Genomic DNA, 23,318 nt, shown 5'->3' with positions numbered 1-23,318 from the left:
GGAGGGGCAGAGAGAGAGGGAGACACAGAATCGGAAACAGGCTCCAGGCTCTGAGCCATCAGCCCAGAGCCCGACGCGGGGCTCGAACTCACGGACCGCGAGATCGTGACCTGGCTGAAGTCGGACGCTTAACCGACTGCGCCACCCAGGCGCCCCTGGAATGGTAGATTCTTTCCAGAAGGTTTTCAATTTACTTTGCCTGGATCCACTAGAGGAATCACTATCTATGACAGCTACAGCCTTATACAATGTATTTCTTAAATAATACAACTTGAAAATCAAAATTACTCCTTAATGCATGGGCTGCAGAATGGATGTTGTCTTAGCAAGCATGAAAACAGCATTAATCTCATTGTCCATCTCAGTCAGAACTCTTGGGTGACTGGGTGCATTGTCAACGAACAGTAATATTTGAAAGGAATTTTTTTCCTGAGCAGTAGATCTCAACGCTGGGCTTAAAATATGCAATAAGCCAAACACGTTGTAAATAGATGTACTGTCATCCAGACTTTATTGTTCCAGTTCTAGAGCAGAGGCAGAGTAGATTTAGCATAATTCTTAAAGGCCCTAGGATTTTCAGAATAGTAAGTGAACATTGGCTTCAACTTAAAGTCACCAGCTGCATTAGCCCCTAATAAGAAAGTCAGCCTGTCCTTTGAAGCTTTGAAGCCAGGTATTGTCATCTTCCTAGCTGTGAAAGTCCTAGATGGCATCTTCTTGCAATGTAAGGCTGTTTCATCTACATTTAAAATCTGTTGTTTAGTGTGGCCACCTTTGTTAATTATCTTAGCTAGAATTTCTGGATAGCCTGCCTCAGTTTCCACATTAGCGCTTGCTGCTTCACCTTGCACATTTACGTTATGGAGACGGCTTCTTTCCTTAAGCCTCATGAACCAACCTCTGCCAACTTCAGACTTCTTCAAGTTCCTTACCTCTCTCAGCCTTCATAGAATTGAAGAGAGTTAGGGCCTTGCTCTGGATTAGGTGTTGGCTTCAGGGGATGTTGTGGCTGGTTAGAGCTTCTATTTAGACCACTACAACTTTCTCCATATCAGCATAAGGCTTCTTCACTTTTTTATCATTCATGTGTTCACTGGAGTAGCACTTTTAATTTCCTTTAAGAACTTTCCTTTGCATTCACAGCATGGCTAACTGGCACAAGAGGCCTGGCTTTCAGCCTATCTTGGCTTTTGACATAAGTAAGCTTAGTTGTTTCCAGCTTTTGATTTAAAGTGAGAGACATGTGACTCTTCCTTTCACTTGGACACTTAGAAGCCATTGTAGGGTTATTAACTGGTCTCATTTCAGTATTGCTGGGTCTCAGGGAATAAGGAAGCTCAAGGAGAAGGGGAGATGGGGAACGGCTGGCCAGTGGAGCAGTCAGAACACGCACACGTATCGATCAAATTCTCCATCTTATATGCGCGTGGTTCATGGTGCCTCAAAACAAGAAGACGAGTAACATCAAAGATCACTGATCACCATGACAAATATAATGATAGTGAAAAAGTTTGAAATACTGTGAAAATTACCAAAATATGACGCAGAGACACGTGAGCAAATGCTATTGGGAAAATGGCACCAATTGACTTGCTCCACAGATTTGCCACAGACCTTTCATTTGTAAAAAATGCAACATCTGCAAAGAGCAATAAAACAAAGTGTGCCTGTAATAGCTTTTGCTTCTGAAAACCAACCATCACCACCTCACGCCTTTGGCCCTGTTATAGACACTATAAAAAGTAAATCAAATAGGCATATTTTCCATCCCCTTGGAAATCTACATCTCCTTTTATGGAATTCATATTAAATTACAATAAAGATGACTATGATATTACCCAGATTGTTTATAGCTCAGAACGTTAAATATGATTTGACATTTGACCATGAAGGAAATAGGAAACTGGTATAATGTTTTCCCAGAGATGAAAAAAAGTCTGTAATATGTGTATTTGACTAATATTTACTAAATAAATACATACACTTTGACAGGAAAAAGAGAGAATATAGTTTTAATCTTTTTCAAAGCGAGCGCTATTTTATGAAGCACTGCCTTCTTTCAAAGGGAGTTTACCAAACTGTCACTAGGTGGCAGTAGTATCACTTCCACCAGTGTACTACGCTACCTGTAGTCTGGTTTTTCAAGTAAATTTATTATGTTCTCAGATTTCTGGGATATTTCTTCTAATCTTTCTGCTTTACTGAAATAAGGATCCTTGAATATTTTCATAGTCAATCTAGGAATGTATTCAAAGAAGATGAATGACCAATATATGCTTATACCTCCTATTCTAGAGCTTGGTACACTATTGTTCCAGTTATTAATATGAAATAGAAGACCTTTAAATGTTGTATTATACTTAGGCAAATGTCATTTTACAATCATTTAACTATTCAGTTTCCTTTATCTTTGTTATGCTTGAATTTTGAACATTTGGGGCCTTTCTGACCATTTCAGTGCATTTCACAAAAAAATCATTTTCTTTGTAGAATGGAGACCTAACCATACTTAAGTTGCAATTATTATAAGATTTTTATTCCTTTTCATTCATTCGAATATGGAGATATTTGATGTCAAATCTTATGATTTTTCCATGGAATAGATAATAAAATGGTAAAATTCAGTTATTAAATAATGATAATGACTGATTTGTTACATTGTTCCCATGTACTAGGCACTGTGCTAAATAGATTATCTTGTTTTTTTCTTCACAACTCTCTTTATAAGCATTCTTTTTACCTTCATTTTACAGATAAAGAGATTGAGGCATGGAGAGGTTAAGCAAGTTTCCCAAGATTACACAGACATTATAACTCTGAAAACTACACTCTTTTTTTAAATCTTTTCTTAAATGTTAACGTTTATTTTTTAGGTTTATTTATTTATTTTGAGAGAGACAGAGACAGCGTGAGTGGGGGAGGGGCAGAGAGAGAGGGAGACAGAATCCCAAGCAAGCTCCCTGCTGTCGGCGCAGATCCCAACAATGAGGGGCTCGAACTCACAAACCTGGAAGATCATGACCTCAGACAAAACCAAGAGTCAGATGCTTAACCGACTGAGCCACCCAGACACCTCAAATGTTTATTTTTGAGAGAGAGAGAGAGAGAGAGAGAGAGAGAGAGGGACAAAGCACAAGCTGGGAAGGGGCAGAGGAGATGGAGACGCAGAATCTGAAGCAGATTCCAGGCTCCGAGCTGTCAGTACAGAGCCCGACGCGGGGCTGGGACCCAGGAACCCTGAGATCGTGACCTGAGCCATGCTGGACGCTTAACTGACTGAGCCACTCAGGCGGTCCTTGAATGTACACTCTTAACTCCTATCCTAGTTTTACTACCCAGAAATTGAAAGTAGATAGACCTTTTTTCTTTCCTCACTTCCCTCACCCATGGGCGATGAAGTGAAAATGTGATGTTCTTTTCTAAGACAAACTTTAGTTATTTCCTGTGTGGGATGTGCTCTTGAGTCTAAGGGCACAGAATATTATGAAAAGGATAGGAGAGGAAAAAAAAAAAATGATACTTCTTCCTTACATTCCTCCAAAATGTAATTATCCAGTTCTTAAGACCTTGAGTGTGGGGTTAATTATAAAATTAGGTAGCAAACCGAAGATGTTATATTTTATATTTGAATCATAATATATTACAGTACAATTAACAGTATTGTTTAAATGGAATATGGGCTGGATAACCTCTCCAAAGTGTATTCCAATTCTATAATTCCATGATTCTGAGAATAATGTCATTCAGAACTCTGAAAGAGACTTGATCTGATACACTTAGTAAGTTTTGAGGAATTTATTTAAATGCTAGCTGTAGTATTATCTATTAGCGATTAGTAATGAATGTTTAAAAGTAGTGTTACAAGTGTTGATCATTCACAAAAAACACCTTGCTAATAATGTGTGGTACAATTATTAGCCCCCACCCATTACACAATAATTTCTGAAAGCTAGATACAATGTCTGTGGTAAAGAACCCAGACAAATTTTAATTTTTTTTCAACGTTTTTAATTTTATTTTTGGGACAGAGAGAGACAGAGCATGAACGGGGGAGGGGCAGAGAGAGAGGGAGACACAGAATCGGAAACAGGCTCCAGGCTCTGAGCCATCAGCCCAGAGCCTGACGCGGGGCTCGAACTCACGGACCGCGAGATCGTGACCTGGTTGAAGTCGGACGCTTAACCGACTGCGCCACCCAGGCGCCCCGACAAATTTTTATATAGTAACACCCAATGTGATGCCAAGAATATGCAAATATAATCTGCTTATCCCCAGAGAGTAAATTATGTACTCTTGGAGGCATTAATTTCTTCAAACCTGTGGACCTCACTAAGCGAATTAAAGAAAGAGTTCTTTAACACCTGGGTGGCTCAGTCAGCTAAGCGTTCAACTTTGGCTCAGGTCATGATCTTATGATTCCTGGGTTCCAGCCCTGCATTGGGATCTGTGCTGACAGCTCGAAGCCTGGAGCCTGCTTCAGATTCTGTGTCTCCCTCTCTCTCTCTCTCTGCCCCTCCCCCGCTCACTCTCTGTCTCTGTCTCTCTCTCAAAATAGGTAAACATTAAACAAAAAAATTTTTTTCATTTTTCTTTTAAAAGAAAGAGTTCTAAATGAGCCCATCCTGGTCTAAAATTTAACTTTAGCTTCTGGAAGCTCCCAGAATTCCCAGAAAAACAGCTCTCATGGAAGGGAATTGGGCTTAGAGATCTTGATTCCTTCATACTGTAAATAGTACATAAATTTTCAAGTGTGCCATCACAATAGGGAGAGGACAAAACTATCTGGACACTTGTCAGATTCTCCCTTATCTTCCAAATGAAGTATCATGGTTGGTGTCCTTGAACGAAGCCAGGAGTCGGCTCAGAGGGAATATATACTCATCTGTTTTCAATGTATAGAATATTTCCCCACTTTTTTTTTCTTGTTCTATCTCTAGATTTTCTATGAGTAATCTTGGCAGAGGTGGGAAACTCTGTGCTGATTTATTGTGTAGAGATTTGGCCTAATTAAATATAAATGGATAGAAAGGGAGATAGACAATGTAAGGAAAGAGTGAGAGGGGAAGAAAGTTTTGATGTGACCCAGCATGTTCTGAATTAGAGGCCAGGATACAGAGGTGGAAAATGTGTGGCATCAGCCATCCTACTGTTTGGTTTTAGAACCATTAGGTGCCAGCTATATTGTCTGTTTCTAGAACAGGATGGAATAAAGCCAAGGGAAAAGCAGTCAATTGGGTTTTTCATTAGTATGGTAGTTATATTGATACACCTCTGAGGAATCTGTCCCTCAGAGTTCCTACTCCTCCTGACACCCTGGTTTTGCCTGGTCCACGGTCTTATTATATTCCTTTTCTAGAAATGGAAAGTTCCCAAACTGTCCCCACTACAATGATGTTGAAAGGTTCAGTTTTGTGGTTTGAGAATTGCTATAACCAGTACGAATGGCAGGCAGGGCCAGCATCCTCATGAGAATCTGGTCCCTGAAGCCTTCCTATTGGGAACTCAATCTTGGGTTTGAACTTGCCAGTACATAGGTGGGGCATATTAATGTCTTCTTTGAGTTGAACTGTGCAACCTTTTTCACTAACTTCCATGCTTTTTTTTAGCCACAGTGAAGGTCTCACTTGTAAATCCCATAGCAGAATGATCAAAACTCTGTTTCTGCCTGTATTTTCATAAGCAAGGGAAAGCCAGCTGACCAGTCCTGGGCCTTGAACTTGAGAGGTCAACTAGAATGGGGTGTATTTTGGGGAGTTACTCAAAGTGGAAAGCCAATATGTCAAATCCAAGTCAGTTTCCTGAAGGAGGTTCAAAAGTTGGTGCCAAAGATACCAAATGTAACCTCAGAATTTAAGGTGTGGGAGCCAAGAATCTGGAATGTAAAAATATTTGATTGAAATGAAAGCAGTCAAGAACACTTGAGAATAGTCTAGATAGAATGATTTCCAAGGCCGCTATAGGTTGTCTGTGGCCAGCAAGAGAAAGTATAATATGTTGACGTTGTTGACCATTCCAGACCATTCAGTTCAAGTTAGAGACTAGCTATTGAGGAGAGTCAGTGGGGGAGGGTGGAGAGAGGGGGAAGAGGCTGAAGGATACGACTTTGATCTCTTGAGTGCTGATGTCGTTCTTCTACTGCATTCTATAGATCTAGATTAACTACTTCCCAATATAAAATAATGTTTAATTAATGTTTTTAATGTTGTCTTTCCAGCTTGTTACTTTGTTATTTTACTCTAGAACAAAGAATCAGAATAGAGAAATATATATACTTAATTAAAAAATATGTATACTTAAAAAAAAAAAGGATGTGGGGGTGTCTGGGTGGCTCAGTCAGTTGAGCAACCCACTCTTGATTTTGACTCAGGTCATGATCCCAGGGTCGTGGGATGGAGCCCTGAGTCAGGCTGTATGCTGAGCATGGAACTTGCTTAAGATTCTCTCTCTCTCTCCCTCTCTCTCTTTCTCTGCCCCTCTCCTCAGTTCTCTCTCACTCTCACTCTCTAAAATAGAAGAGAGACAGAGAGAGAGAGAGAGAGAGAGAGAAATTCTTCATGGTTTTAGATTCCAGAGGAAAATAGGTGCTTTTAACAGCTGTACTTAAAGGACTATACCACAAGATGGTGCTCACCTATTAAAGTCCTGCTGGTTTTCAAGCAGTTTCCCTAAATGGTCTAAACTTTTTAATCTAAAACATGAGATGTTATTTATCATTTATCTCTTTTTTTTTTTTCCATCTTCTAGTACAACTTTCCTTAGTGGTGATGAGTATTGTGGGTTTTAAATTTAAGCCGTTTAGTTAATATTTGCCTCTTTTGGAGAGTAAAAAAACAAACAAACAAACAATAATTCCACTTTTGTTTTGCTCTAAAGGTCTTTTATTATATAATTTTAGATATGCTAGGTGACTAAAAATGTGCTCTTTTAGTATGCTCACTTTTTTCCCCCTTTGATTTCTTTTAAACTCAAGACAGTGCAGCATAAGGTGGCAGAATTAAAAACACACATTTGTGTAACCAGAGCTTTTGTGGACAGCTGTCTCCAGCTGCATGAAAAGAAATGTCTGGACCCTGCCACTGCTGCCATGGCGAAATATTGGTATGCGTGCCTCAGTAATTAAAATGTGGTGTTTGCATAGACTGTTATGGAATTCTTCCAACTTTAAACTCAACCTTGAGGGTCTTAAAAGAAGAAGGCTGTGAAAATGAAAACTAACAGTAGGAACCAACTTTTTAAAAAACGCTGAAAGGTCCCATTAAGCCTATTTATAGTGTGCTAAAAATTACTCAAGTTGATTTAACTTTTAGCTTGCAATTGAAAATAAGATATTGCGGCGCCTGGGTGGCTCAGTCAGTTAAGAGTCTGACTTCGGCTCAGGTCATGATCTCAAGGTTCGAGAGTTCGAGCCCTGCATTGGGCTTTCTGCTGTCAGCACAGAGGTACCTTTGGATCCTCTGTTCCTTTCTCTCTCTGCCTCTCCCCAACTCCACGCACGCTTTCTGTACTTTGTCTCTCTGTCTCTCTCTTTCTCTCTCTCTCTCTCAGAAGTAGATAAACATTTGGGGCCTCTAGGTGGCTCAGTCAGTTAATGGCTCAGGTCATGATCTCATAATTCGTGAGTTTGAGCCCCACATCAGGCCCTGTGCTGACAGCTCGGAGCCTGGAGCCTGCTTCAGATTCTGTGTCTCCCTCTCTCTCTGCCCCTCCCCCACTAATGCGTGCATGCTCTCTCTCTCTCCCTCTCAAATATAAATAAACATTAAAATAAATAAACATTTAAAAAAGAGAGTAAGATATTATGGTATTGAAGTAGGATGACTGATTAACTCATTCAAGTAGTAGTTTAATTTCAAATTATCTGATGAGTGGCAGTATAGTGAGACCAGAAAAGAACATTATCACTTAGAGTCCTGAGATTGAATCCCAATTCTTTCATTAAATAACTATAATTAAATTTAATTCTCTCTGGGTTGGGGCACCTGGGTGACCATTCGGTTAAGTGTCCAACTTTTAATTCTGGCTCAGGTCCTGATCTTACGGCTCATGAGTTTGAGCCCCGAGTTGGGCTCTGTGCTGACAGTTTGGAGCCTGCGTGGAATCCTCACTCTCCCTCTCTCTCTGCCCCTCCTCTTCTTGTGCTCTCTCTCTCTCTCTCTCTCTCTCTCAAAATAAAAAATGCACTTAAAAATATTAATAATTCTCTCTGGGCCAACATTTTGATATCTCTGAAATGAGTAGATTAGACTCCATTTTTGATTTTAAAATGTGTCCAGATCTAAGAAAAATTTATGAAAAATTGATTATCCAATCAGAAGTTGCACATGCTCTATTAAGTGAAAGGGAAAGTGTCCTATTAAATTTGGAAAGAACTTTCATTTGTGTTAAAGATGACTAGCAATTGTATTAAAGATGAGTTAATTGAAAAGAGACTCCTATAAGGCCTTTGTTTATTTTAAGATGCAAGAACATGGTTTAAATCAGATACTGAAAATGGGCTTGGTTTCCTCTGTTTTAAAAACAAACATTCTCATATCTCATTAGCCCAAAAATAACTTAGAAGAAAATTCCTGTCATTATTCATTAACCTGTGTTCAGTTCAGTCAGAACTAGAGTGGAGAAGTATGCAGAATAGTTCTTTATGAAATGATTCCAAAATAATAAAACTGCCAGGTTGGAACTGATATGGAATTACTGGGAACTTCTTTTAGGGGGGGACATTTTACAGTTACATTTATAGCAAATCCTGTGACTAGTTGGAAAAGTGTAAAAATTTTTTAGGCAAGGTATTTTTAGAAAAAGAAATATTCAGATAGCTATTAACCTCATTGTTCCTAAAAACACCAAGTTTCTAGACATACTGTTACTTCACATTGAAGGAGAGGAAGCAGCTAGTTATACCCAGTGAATATTTCACTAAAATACTTGCCAAATACAAAAATTTATAGAATTCCAAATATTGTTGCCTCCTGAGTCTTACCTGTTAATCATTATATTGTTGCTGTACTTTTTAGAAACATCCTCACCTGTCTTATGGCTTGAGTTAAAAGTTATTTTATTTTTTTCCCAAATTTTTATTTAAATTCTAATTAGTTAACATATAGTGTAATGTTGATTGCAGGAGTATAATTTAGTGATTTATCACTTACATGTAACACCCAGTGTTCATGACAACAAATGCCCTCCTTAATACCTATCAGCCATTTAACCCATCCCCTACCCACCATCCTCCATCGATCCCTGAGTTTGTTCTCTATCATGAAGAGTCTCTTATGGTTCGCTTCCCTCTCTCTCTCTCTTTTTTCCCCCCTTCCCATATGTATATCTGTTTCCCACATGTATCTAAATTGCACATAAGAGTGAAATCATATGGTGTTTGTCTTTCTCTGACTGACTTATTTCACTTAGCATAATACTCTCTAGCTCCATCCACGTTGTTGCAAATGGCAAGATTTCATTATTTTTAATGGCTGAGTAATAGTCCATTATATAAATATACTACATCTTTATCATTCATCAGTCAATGGACACTTGGGCTCTTTCCATAGTTTGGCTATTGCTGAGAGTTAAAAATTATTTAAAATAGGCAAATGTATCTATGCTTACTTTTGCTTTAGGTTTCCCATTATTGAAAAATACTTTTAGGGGAGCCTGGCTGGCTCAGTCAGTAGAGCATACAACTCCTGATCTTAGGGTCATGAGCTCAAGTCCCATGTTGTGGGCAGAGGTTAAAAAAAAAAAAAAGAAAAAAGAGGGGCACCTGGGTGGCTCAGTCGCTTAAGTGCCAGACTTCAGCTCAGGTCATGATCTCACGATTTGTGGGCTCAAGCCCCACATCTGGCTCTGTGCTGACAGCTCAGAGCCTGGAGCCTGCTTTGGATTCTGTGTCTCCCTCTCTCTCTGCCCCTCCCCAACTCACACTATGTCTGTCTCTCAAAAATAAATAAATAAACATTTTAAAAAAAAATTTTTAAGGGAAAAATGAGATGCCTGGGTGGCTCATTTGGTTGAGTGTCCGATTTTGGCCCAGGTCATGGTCTCACAGTTCGTGGGTTTGAGCCCCATGTCAGGCTTTGTGCTGACAGTGTAGAGCCTGCTTCAGATTCTGTGTCTCCCTCTCTCTCTGCCCCTTTTCTGCTTGCTCTCTCTCTCTCTCTCAAAACTAAATAAACATGAAAAGGAATCTCTAATTAAAAAAGAAAAAAAAAGAAAAATGGGGTGAAAAGAATTTTGAACTTATATTTTTATGTTGAGATGAATAAAATCCATACCAGTTATCTCATGAATTTTAATGGTAGTTAGAATTACTGTAATGAGACCAAACAAGAATATTTCTCAAGTATTTCATATTAATATACATATACTTTGGGAATAATAATACCCAAGCAATCTTTTAAAAGTTTCCTATATGATGGTATGTACTTTAATAGTACTTTTTAGGTTTTTACTTTTACTTTCAGTTTATTTCTGAAAAACTCTAAAAAATTTTTTTCACAGTTACTGAAATTCAGAATTGCAACTTTCGGGTAGAAGTGGCATCTTTGGAGAAAAAGACATATCACAAGGCAAAAGAAAATAGATGGCTGTATAACTGTATATTTAACTGAGATTATATGGAGAATTTAAATAAATTAGACAAAATTCAAGTTTTTATTATGTCCTTCTCAAGCCTAAAGTAGCCCAAAACCTAATAGACTATGCTTTCCATTTTTTTATTTCTAGCTTTAACAAAAACCCAGCCAGAACCAACTGATGCAGAAAGTATTCATTACATGAAAATTTTCCAGAAGTTTATTCATATGTAATTTATATCAGTCTTCTCTTGTTGGCTAATATGTCTAATTGTAATTGTTTGATAAATGTACGTATTTGAACAGTCATAAATTATTTGTTTCCTGATTGTGAAGCACCTCGCGAAAACCCATTTGAAATGTTCCTTTTTTGCTTTTTATTTTGGTCATCCAGGGCAAGTGAGTTACAAAACACTGTAGCTTATGACTGTGTCCAGCTCCATGGAGCCTGGGGATACATGTGGGAGTACCCGATTACAAAGTGAGTATGGCTGTTGTGGTACGCACTTCTGGATGATGTGAAGAAAAAGGAAAATTTCTTTACTGTACTTTGTGCATTGAGTGTAGAGGGAAAAGAGATGCAAAATCTTTGCATTTGTCAGCTGACTACCAAGTGTGTTCAACCAGATGAAACAGCTTCAGGTTATCAGCCCACCTGATAACCTTTTAAAGAAAGGATTTTATCGCTTTTAAAGAAAGGGAAGAGATCAGTATATAATAAAACTTGGCTTTATTTGAATCGTTTTACAGAAGGACCAATATCACTTTTGTTATAGTTGAATATTGTATTTTATTGGTTAACCATAATCTGGTTATTTCTACTTTTTTGCTGTGACAAGCAATGAATGCTGCGACAGAACACCTTTATGCGTTTGTCTTAGATACATGTGTTTTCGATTATAATGGAACGGAGTTCCAAAAGTAGTATTGCTATTTCAAAAATATGCACATTTTAAATTTCAATACATTGCCCAATCATTTTCTCCAGTTAGTAGCAACTCTTACTCAAATGAAAAAAGTCTGAGGATACTTATCCTCCTAAACTATGAATGTTCTTGCTTTTTAAACTTTGTGCTAACATAATGCATAGAAAATAGGTTATTATTCTTCCTTTAATTTGCATTGGCTATTAGTTATTTTATCTTATTTTATTTTATTTTATTTTACTCTGGCAAGAACACTTAACATGAGATCTACCCTCTTCATAAATTTTTGTGTCGCATACTGTATTTTTTTTAATGTTTATTTATTTTGAAAGAGAGAGAGAGAAAGTACACGTGCATGTCAGCAGGGGAGGGTCAGAGAGAGAAGAGGGAGAGAATCCCAAGCTGGCTCTGCACTATCAGCACAGAGCCTGATGCAGGGCTTGAACTCAAGAACTGTGAGATCATGACCTGAGCCGAAATCAAGAGTCAGATGCTTAACCAACTGAGCCACCCAGGCACCCTGCCATGCTGTACTGTTAAGTGTAGGCACAACGTTGTGCTGCAGATCTCTAAGGCCTATTCATCTTGCTTAACTGAAACCCTATGCCCATTGATTAATAATTCCCCATTATCCCCTTCCTTTGTTCCTGACAACCATCATACCTCTTAGATTCTGTGAATTCGGCTATTTTAGATACTTCATTATAGGTAGGAATCATGTAGTATTTGTCTTTCAGTGACTGGCTTATTTCACGTAGCAGAATGTTCAAGTCCATCCAAGTTGTCACACATTGCAGAATTTCCTTCTGTTTGAAGGTTGACTAGTATTCCATTCCATTTTCTGTATACATTCGTCTGTCTGTGGACGCTTAGGTTGTTTCCACATCTTGGCTATTGTGAATAATACTGCAATGAACATGTGAGTGCTAATATTGCTTGCAGGTCCTGATTTCAATTCTTTGCAATAAATACCTAGAAGTGGAATTTTGGGATATGTGGTAGTTCTGTTTAATTTTTTGAGGAACCTCCATACTATTTTCCATCACAGCTGCCCTGTTTTGTATTCCCTCCAACAGTGTGCAGGGGTTCCAATTTCTCCACATTCTCACCAACACTTGTTGGTCTTTGTTTTTTGTTAATAGCCATCCTCACAGGTGTGAGGTGATATCTCCTTGTGGTTTTGATTTGTATTTGCCTGATGATTGGTGACAGTGAGCATCTATTCATATACCGTTGGTCATTTATATGTCTTCTTTTAAAAATATCACTTTTTAAAAGTAAAAAAAAAAAGGCACTTTAGGAAAAAATTTGCACATGAAAAAGATCTAAGTTGTCATATCTTAAGCATTTGATTATTTTCTCTAAAAAACAAGTTAAAAGTAATAATTTTTTCCAGATATAATTTTTATTTCCTTCCAAAGAAATTAAATGCACCCTTTTTTACTCTCTTACACATGAATATTCTTGTTATTAGTTTGAAGCAGTACTGGTTTGTCAGTAGGCAGCATCCTCTTCTACATTTCTTTCTCCACTTCCATAATCTCTTCTTTCCCTCTTCCCCTTGACATTTCTTGTCATCACTCTAGAAAATAAACCTTTCCTCTAATTTAACAATATTTTCAGTTTATAAAACTTACTTAAAGAAGTTTTACTATATGGAGACAGGTCTGGTTTAGTTCTGAATCTGAGAATATGGATGCTATGGGCTTCTAAAAACTTTTTCTAGTTTTTAGATTTTTTTGTTTTTGTTTTTAGTTTTTTTTAGTTTTTTCTAGGTTTTTTTTGTTTTTTGTTTTGTTTTGATTGGTTCGTTTTTTTTTTTTTTTCCTAGTGGCTCTGTTGGTTAAGTGTCTAACTTTGACTCAGGTCATGATCTCATGGTTGGTGAGTTCAAGCCCCACATCAATCCCCACATCAAGCTCTGCATTGGGCTCTGTGCTGATGGTGCAGAGCCTGCTTGGGATTTTCTCTCTCTCTCTCTCTCTCTCTCTCTCTCTCTCTCTCCCTCTCTCTCCCTCTCTCTCCCCCTCTCTCTCTGCTGCTTCCCTGTGCACACACACTCTCTCTTCCTTGCAAAAATAAATAAACTTAAAAAAAAACTTTTTCTATTCTAATTTTAATGTAAATACATACTATCTAAAGGGAAAATTATCAAATTAGTATTCAAACTGACTTTGACATTTATCATTTTGGCAAACATAATTGGAAACATTTGATACATTTATGGTCTTTAATGAGGAAAATAAACATTTTAGTTAAGTTAAATTAAGAACAGAAGCTGCAGCATAGATATAATCTGCTAATTTTCTGTAAAATTAGTTCAGAAAGCTTTAATCACAGGGTGTGTATAATTTATAACCTTTATAAAAACTCAGCAACAACTAGGGCTTTCCTTTCTTTGGGAATGTAGATGCGAAGTAACTAAATGATTTTATTTATATATTTATTTTTTTGGCAATCCTTGGACTTGGATTTTGGTATATCCTTTCAGAACTACTTCAAACGAGCCTTAATCAAAAGCAGATTTTTTTTTTATCTTTGTGTAGTCATGAAATCAGAAGTAAACACTGAGTTATGCTAGCACAAATTAAATCATCCCTGGAATTTTTTTCTGTGCATTTTCATGTTTTATTCATAATATTAATCCATCTTATTCACAATATTCACAATGCTAAGAAAGTCAAATCATAATGAATGTCTCTATTTTTATACTTAAGTGTGTTGTTCCAACCACTGCTGGAAATGTAAACATGTAGTGGATTAGTTTGTCTAGTCTAGTTCGGGTTCTAAGGAAGATACATGAGGTGAGGGGTCACCCATCCACATGACTTAAGATTAGAGTGCAGAGTAAGTCTTGCTCTGTGTTTTCTTAGAGGCAATTCCTTCAGGTCAGTAGCAAGCAAAAACTGTAGCTTGATGGCTTATTTGAAACCCCTGGTTTCAATTTGAGAGACTTATATTTCCTTTCAAGAATAATAATCCCCTTCTTGGCCGGTTTGTTAGTTCAAAGATTGTATGAACTTTTAAACTAGACTGCTATTTCTCACCCCAGAGATACAAGGAAAGAACTTTTCATAAGTTAACAAGAGATAGAGTAGTAGATAGTATCAAAGGCTGATTAGACACATTAGGGGTTATGTGGTTGCAGTGCACAGATTTTGATTTGATAGGGAAAAAAAATCACTCTAATGGTGTTTCTTATATCCTCGGATTAAGCTATTTTATTTGTGTATTTATGTGTGTGTATTGCTGAGTCTTGATTTTGCAGATAAAACAGGTGCTTCTTTTTTTTTCTTTTTTTTTTTCTTTTTTTGCTTTGTTTCATTTTGTTGTTGTTGTTGTTTTTTAAATAACTGGTCTTAAACTAGTGAACTTATTTCACTCTTACTCATTAGGCTTGGGGCCTGTAAGAGGTGAGGCTTAAGCTTTGCCATTTCAAGACCTCTCTGCCATGCTAGGAAGAACAGCCTGAGATACAGAGCTCCATCACTGTGTGGTTAAACATTCCTTCTGCTGCCTTTCTCTGTTAATTTTAGTTGATGACTGAATTTAATTAGTAACCTATAAAAGGTCTACTGATCTCTTTCATTACCTACTCCATTGGAATTTCTTTAATGTGAAAAAAAGAAAAAAAAAAAGCCCAATGCAATCCAAAAATGTCTGGAAGCGTTGAGATTGCTGAAGTAGGCCAAAGTGCCACGTAGATTCTCCATATGCAAGTGCTGGATTTTGTGAGCACAATGGAATCTGTTCAAAAGAAAAAATATATATACTTGAAAATACAAATATCTTTAGATTCCAAGTTTCAACAAAAAGTAGGTATTGAGACTCTAAAATTCCTTGGTAATACACTAAGTCAGTAAATATTTACTGAATGCTTACTTTTTATAAGGTACCATGAAGAATATGAAGAGTCCAGAATTGGTCATGTTCCTAGAGAGCCAGCATATTTAATTTGTCTCAAATGTTAAATTAAAAAAAAACATTAAAAAATAAAAAGCAAAAACCAAAAATAGATTCTATGCTTGAGAAAAAAAATGCCTTTGAATTTGAGTCCAAAGCTCAATAACTAATCCTACATGCTTGGGCCAATGAAAATACTATGATATAATAAAAAAGATACTTGCCAAAGTGGCAGGATACCTACCTTCTCAATCCAGCCTGCCAATTATCTGTTATGTGATCACTAAATAACAACCATTAATTAATATGTGTATTAACTACGCTGCATCTCAGTTCCCTTACCTACAAAACAATAATAACATTTATCCTTCCTGATGCTGGAGTTGAGAGGATAAAATGAAATGAGAAAAGGTAAAAACAACTATACAGTATCACGGTTGCTATCTTTGCTACCGAAAGTGAATTCCTGGTAACGTGTGTGTGTGTGTGTGTGTGAGTAAACTCAGCTACTCAGTATTTTAATGTCATACATTACTGGAATGACTACTAACCATTTCTAAAAAATAAGTTACTTGTTAACTTTGTGGGAAGTAATATTTTCTAAAGCATCGATTTATACTCCTGATGGCAGCAGTGGTGGTGAAATCTAAGGGATGTTAGAAAATAGATACTTTCTTTTCTCTTTTGTTTCCTATAAAACCAGTGGATTTCAACATTTTTAAGGAAACATTAAAGATAATAAGAAATTGAGACATTCTATCCACTCTAAATCTGAAACAGCCTTTTTTAGAATGCTAGTATATGTGCTGAAGTTTACAAAATTAAATCAAATGAAACATACTAATAAATGTTATTATTGGGGTTCCTGGGTAGCTCAGTCAGTTAAGCGACCAACTCTTGGTTTCTTCTCAGGTCATGATCTCAAGGTTCGTGAATTCAAGCCCTGCATCGGGCTCTGTGCTGATGGCTCAGAGCCTGCTTGGGATTCTCTCTCCCTCTCTCCCTGTCCCTTCCCTGCTCATGCTCCCTCTCTCTCAAAAATAAATAAACATTTTTTTAATGTTATTTTGAAATTTTAATCTAAATTGTAATCTAAACATCAAGCAAACTAAAAGCTGTACAAATGATCAGTACCTTAATAGAATTTGATAATTATACAAATCTAGGATGAATGCCATACTGAAAAAAAAAGTAATTTATAGAGAACTTTTATTTTTTGGATTTCATTAAATGAATACTTTAAAGGAATCAATAGTTTCCTGCTGAGACAAAACTTATAACTTCCAGTATCTCTTATTTATTCATTCAGTCATCTTCTGATTTACTTAGAGCTTATGTGGATGCCCGCGCTCAGCCAATCTATCTATGGTGGTGCCAATGAAATAATGAAGGAGCTGATTGCAAGAGAGATCATCCGTGACAAGTAGACATCTGCCCACATCCTGGAATCCTATTACAACTAATCTGCTTTTAAATCTACTCAAGATAAAATGCAACCTGGAAAGGGAGGAAATGCTAAACATGTTTTTATATGTTCTCTCTGTTGAAAGAGAAATCAAATATGAGATTAGTACAATGATAGGAGAAATCTTTGAATTCAAAGATTCTAAAATTGTCCAGTATAGGCTTAACTTTTAATTTTTATATAGCTAAAAGGCAAATATTTTCTGATTCTAGAAGCCTTGGTGTTTGGTTTTTCCCTAAAATTCTAAAATAAATAAATAAAAAATAATTGCTTTCAAATTGAGACAGCAATAGTTTTGTTATTATACTAGAAAAACATTAATAGCAGTTAGAGATCATTGACTTTGAAAGGGAAAAATAAATATAATATACAATGCAAATGTTTTCTACCACCCTCCCCTAAACCTATTTCTAAGCAGTGGAATCATTTCTTCAAACAAAAGCTTATGAAGAGTCTCTATGAAACTGTGATGAGTGCTTTTAGTGGAAGCAGGAAGCCCTCTTGCCTTATTGCCTTGGATCCACTATGACTCAAACTGAGCATTCACTTGCCCAACTCCAGCTAGAGAATGTGGTGGCTTATCAGGTGCCTGGGTGCCTTAGTTGGTTAAGCATCTGACTCTTGGTTTCTGGGGCTCAGGTCTTGAGTTCGAGTCCCACTTCAGACTATGCTGACAGCACAGAGCCTGCTTGGGATTTCTCTTTCCCTCTCTCTCTGCCTCTCCCCAGCTTGCTCTCTCTTGTGCTCTCTCTCTCAAAAAAATAAATAAATAAACATTAAAAAAAAAAGAGAATGTGGTTGTTTCTCTTATCTACTGGCACTTGGGCTTTTCAACAGATACCATCCCAGTTTAATTTATAGTAGAACACAGAATCATTTATCATCCTTTAGTTTCAATATATTGGTATATTTATAGATATCAAAACAGTGACGTTTATTTCGGAACAGTGTACTTTTAAAAGTTAATTTAACAAGTACATTGTGTCTTCTATAAGCTAAACTGTTAAAAATATGATGGCAGATGAAACTGGCAAGATCCCTGCTAATAAGTGAATAAACAAGTAAGTTACAATAAATAAAGAACTAAATAAAAACAACAAGATGCTTTCAAATCATGATAAATGCAATAACAAAGTAAGCATTTAAAATAGGAAGGCAAGGGGGTGTCTGGCTGGCTCGCAGAGTTGATAGAGCATGAGACTCTTGATCTCAGGGATATTAGTTCAAGCCCCATATTGTGTGTGGAGATTACGTAAAAATAAAATTTTTTTTTTCAACGTTTATTTATTTTTGGGACAGAGAGAGACAGAGCATGAACGGGGGAGGGGCAGAGAGAGAGGGAGACACAGAATCTGAAACAGGCTCCAGGCTCTGAGCCATCAGCCCAGAGCCTGACGCGGGGCTCGAACTCACGGACCGTGAGATCGTGACCTGGCTGAAGCCGGATGCTTAACCGACTGCGCCACCCAGGCGCCCCAAAAAATAAAATCTTTTAAAAAATAAAATAAATAAAACAAAATAAGAAAGTGATGAAACATTTGATTTGACACTTAAAAGTAATTATTATCAAAAAACAAACCATTAATTTAATTTGTATTCTTCTAGAATTATTTCAGTACATTTTTTTTCTTTTTGCATATACTTGCAATACAGTGAATAAAGACAGTTTTAATGGAAACAAATAGATGTATTCTTGGTAAACTTAGAAAACCTAAACATTTTATTTGGTATTATTGGTATCAAACATTGTTTTTTTAATGCAACCATTACAACTGGGTAGAGCAAAGGGAAGAGAAAATACTTTGATACCATTCTTTCCTAGAATTGCACACCTTTGGTTTGCTCTTGGATAGAAGTTTCTATGGTCCCAACCTGGAGTTCTTGTTTATATACCTTAAATACAAGGCAAAACGGGTTAAAATAAATTTTCACCTCCCTCCTATTACCAAGAAACCAGATTGGATTAGACAGATGGACCCCCTCCTCCCAAGCTCCTTTTCCTTCCTTTCTCAATCTTAATGAAACTAGATTTTAGGAACATCCGTAGCATAAAAAGTAAATTGCCATAGTAAGAAAAGCCTACTATGTAGAGGTGCACAGACCTGAGTTTGAGTAATGACTCTACTTTTTAGGAGACACTGGACCTTGGGTAAGTTCTTTTAACTTCTCAGGATTCTTTCAGGTGCAAATGACAAAAGAAACCTAATTTTTACTATTGTAAGCACAAACTCGAATGTGGTAGCTTAAAAGGATTGTGGGGTAGCTCATACAATCTAAAGAACTATAGGAACCAGGGTCTCAGAAAGCCTGGTTCTGGGGCTTAGAACTGCCAGCACTTACATTGCCTCCACTTATTTTACTTTTTTTTTTTTTTGCAAATTGGCCTAATGGACTCTGTAGAGAAATTTCATTACACGGTCTGTAAAAATGACCTTGGGCTTCTCTAGGCCTACAGCTTTCAGCACAATGTCATTATAAGGTAGGGGAAAGGTGCATTATGATTGACAGTCTCATCAGGAATACACAGACTAGGGGAAGCAGTTCCTGAAGCAGAGAGTGGTATCATCAAAAAAAAAAAAGGGAACAGAAAAGTCACTGGGCAGACCTAAATCATACACCACGCACAAAGCTATTATAGTCCACTAGAGCTGGGAATAGGTTTTAGTAATTTTTATACCTCAGAAAGTAAAAGGATTTGTAAGATAGGATATCTTTTTGGAATGATGTCTAGGATGTTTTCTATCTATTCTAAGCCAGTTGTTTTCTTTGTCTTGTCAATTTCACTCTTGCTTTGGGCCCCTAAGAGAAATATGTGTTGTATCCTGGGCTTAACGCTGAAAGCAAAAAAAGGGAATACAGAATGTGTTTTTTAACCTTTCATGTAGTTTTCATTTCTTAAATAGCTAATCTTTGTATTTTGCTTGTGTGGCTTTGATTGTTGTCCCCTAGGGAGGGAATTTGTCATCTGTATATCACGCTGTGCTAAGTGCTCAAGAAATGATAAATAATAATAATGCTCAAAAGAACAGACTGGACCAACACAGCAAGAAAGCCACACTGTGTAAATAATTAATGAGAATCGGAAAGCCTGAGTAATTTTGGTTTTTAGCTGAGGTTTTTAGAATCATAATTATTGCTATAAAATTATTTTTGCCCTTTATTTCTTTGATAGTGTCGTTGAAAGTGGAAATATGTAAAAGAAGCTGTTTTGATTTGCTATTTTAAAATCTGACTGCAAATCTTTACTAATCTAGTAATTTTAGGAGTTCATTGTTCAAGATGTAAGATTTCTAGGAGGCTTTTTTTTTCATATGTCAGTATTATTTTTGGCACACACAGCATTTATTTATTTGGAGTCATTGGAAAGATTTGACATTGAGATGAAAACCACCTGTAGGCCTATCATATCTTCTGCTTTATACTAACTGTGGAAAGGAAGTTCCACTCTGTTTTTGAAATCTCATTTTCTATTTTTAAGAGAAATTACAGAAAACTTTAAACATACTAAAAAATAGTAAAGATGGTATGATGAACCTCTAGCTTCAATATTTGCTAATGTATCTTCCCCACTTTTTTTCTCAATTTTTTTAAAATCACATCCCAGACTTAATCCTATTTCTCACACACACACACACACACACACACACACACACACACACACACACGTATATTTCAGAATAAATCTCTAACTGATGAAGATTTGTTTTTTACATAACCACAAGGCCATCATTATAATTAAAAACTTAAATTTAACTTCTAGTTCCAAATCAACATTAAAAGTGTCGTGGTTGGGACTCCTGGGTAGCTATTGATATGTTGATACCTGCTTAGGTTGTGACCTGCCTGTGGGCCTGAGATGAAGCCCTGCATTGGGCTCTATGCTGAGTGTGGAATCTACTTGGGGTTCTCTCTCTCCCTCTCTCTCTCTCTCTCTGGCTCAAAATAAATAGGTAAAAATTAAACAGATTTTTTTTTCTTGGTTGTATCAAGAATGCCTCTTGTAGTTGGTTTGTTCAAATCAGGATCTGAACGTCCACAAATTGCATTTTTCCTATTGTCTCTTAAATCTTATAACAATTCTCCCTTCTCTCTTGTTTCTGTCTTTTTAAATTTTACTTTGTAAATTAACATGTAGTAAATGTGCCTGTTTTTGGTACATATACATACAGTAAAATTGCCTTTTTTGGTTCTCTGAATGTAACATGTAAATAGATTCATGCAAGCCCTACCACAGTTCCATTACCCCCCAAAAATACCTTGTATCCTTTATAGTCACACCTTCTCTTGTGCCTCTAACTCTCCTTCCCCCTTTACCACCAATCTGTTCTCTATCATGGTTTTGTTGTTTCAGGACTGTCATAAAAATGGAATCATACAGTATGTAACTTCTTGAGAATGGTTTCATTCTCTTAGAAAAATGAATTTAATGTTTATGCATGTTGTGTGAATAGGGTGTTCCTTTTTTTAGTGCTAAATAGTATGTCACTTTGTGGATGTGCTACAGTTTATTCATTCATTCATCTGCTTTACAACATTTTGGTTGCTGAGATTAAATACCCAGGAAAGTATTGTTAGGTCATAAAAGTAATTGTATATGTTTAACTTTCTAGAAAATGCCAAGCTGTTTTTCCAGAATACTTGAACCATTTTGCTCCCCACCAACAATGCAAGAGTTCCAGTTGCTCTGAATCTTCTATAGCACTGTATTTTTTATTTTAGTCATTCTAATATGTATGTAGTGATATGGTACTGTGGCTTTAATTTGCATTTCCCTAATGCCTAATGATATTGAGCAGCTTTTCATAAGTACTGCCTTCCATATACCTTCTTTGGTGAATTTTCTGTTCAGGTCTTTTGTCCATTTTTTAGTTGGGTTGCTTGTTCTTAATATTAAACTTCAAGAATTCTTTATATATCCTAATACTGTCAAGCACAAGGCAAAGCCAGGCTGACAGATTCAGCCAGTAAATAAACAATGAGCTCTTTTTTGACTAAATTTACTGTTTACACAGAGTTAAAAGATGAGTAGCGTAAAGGTATCCACTCTCTGTGGCCTTTGTGTGGGATGACACTGAAACAAAAGAGGCCAAAAGAAGCCAGAGGACTATAGTAGGAATGAGGGGACACTCTCTTGTTGCAGATTCCATTCCATGATGGCTGCTCATTACTTTTATAGCTGTAGGTGTGCCTTACGGGTGGCAAGGCAGAAAAACCTCATACCCCATAAGAACCTGAAACAGTGAGGGCTGTCTGGGTAGATAGGGAAGCCACTGAGAAACAGCTTGTAGCAGCACCTCACAAGTCTTCCATGCTCTGGTGTTCCAGGGGGCTCACCAAGTATTCTGTGTGGAAATGTGCAAGGTCGTCAGTCTCTGGCTTTTCCCCAATGGATACAAGTCCTTTGTCGGATATGTGATTTGTAAATATTTTCTCTCTTTCTGTAGCTAGTTCTCTCTCTCTTGTTTTTTAAGTTTATTTATTTATTTTTGAGAGAAAGAGAGAGGGAGAGAGAGAGAGGCAGAGGGAGAGAAAGACAATCCTAAGCAGACTCTGCACTGCCAGCATGGAGCCTGAAGTGTGGCTCAAACCCACAAACTGTGAGATCATGACCTGAGCCAAAACCAAGAGTCAGATGCTTAACCAACTGAGCCACCCAGACACCCCTTGTAGCTAGTTCTGAAGTGGATGTTATAGAGCAAACATTTTTAATTTTGATGAATTTGGAAATTTTTTCTTCTATGGATCATGAATTCGGTATCATATCTAAGAACTTTTTGCTCACACTCAAGTCATGAAGTTTTTCTCCTGTTTTCTTCTAAGAATTTTTTATTTTACATTGTTCATTTAGGTCTGTGTTCCATTTGGTAATTTTTATAATATATGAGATTTATGTCGTTGCATTTTTTTTGCTTATAGATGTCTAATTCTTTCAGTACCATTTGTTGAAAAGAATATCTTTTTTTGTTCATTGGTTTTCCTTTGTACTTGTGTCAAAAATCAGTTGAACATATTTGTCTGGGTTTATTTATGGACTCTGTTCAGTTTCATTGATCTATATATCTCCTTCTTTGTCTTGGTTGTAGTGGTTTTATGGAAAGTCTTAAAATTCCAGATAATGGGATTCCTCTAACTTTCTTCTTCTTTTTCAAAATTGTTTTGGCTGTTCTAATCCTCTTACCTTTCCATACAAATTTTTCAATCTTTGTATCTACAAAAAAAAAATCCTTTTAGGGTTTTGGATTGGAATTATAGTAAATCTATAAATCACTTTGGAGGGAATTGCCACTTTTACTATGTTGGATTTTACAATTCATGAATGGGAATTTGGGAATGATTCAATTTATTTAGATCTTCTTTGATTTATTTCTTTTTTCTAAAGTTTATTTATTTATTTTGAGAGAGAGAGCATGTGAGCAGGGGAGGGGCAGAGAGAGAGAGAGAGAGAGAGAGTATTGT

The 23,318-nt window shown here is 36.7% G+C and overlaps 1 protein-coding gene across 1 annotated transcript in view; it reads left to right on the top strand.

The window, feature by feature from the left end:
• Window positions 1-17,241, top strand: part of ACADL (acyl-CoA dehydrogenase long chain) — a 46,541-nt gene extending 29,300 nt beyond the window's left edge. The window contains 4 exon segments of the mRNA XM_040476125.1: window positions 6,971-7,098; window positions 10,963-11,049; window positions 16,727-16,757; window positions 16,759-17,241. Of these exon segments, the coding sequence (XP_040332059.1) occupies window positions 6,971-7,098; window positions 10,963-11,049; window positions 16,727-16,757; window positions 16,759-16,824 (312 nt within the window). The 3' untranslated portion in view covers window positions 16,825-17,241.
• Window positions 17,242-23,318: the final 6,077 nt, after the last annotated feature.

This window comes from Herpailurus yagouaroundi, unplaced genomic scaffold (genome assembly GCF_014898765.1).
Source record: "Herpailurus yagouaroundi ecotype Mexico unplaced genomic scaffold, PumYag 140, whole genome shotgun sequence".
Classification (NCBI taxonomy): Eukaryota; Metazoa; Chordata; class Mammalia; order Carnivora; family Felidae; genus Herpailurus; species Herpailurus yagouaroundi.
This window is presented reverse-complemented; position numbering and strand designations above follow the sequence as displayed.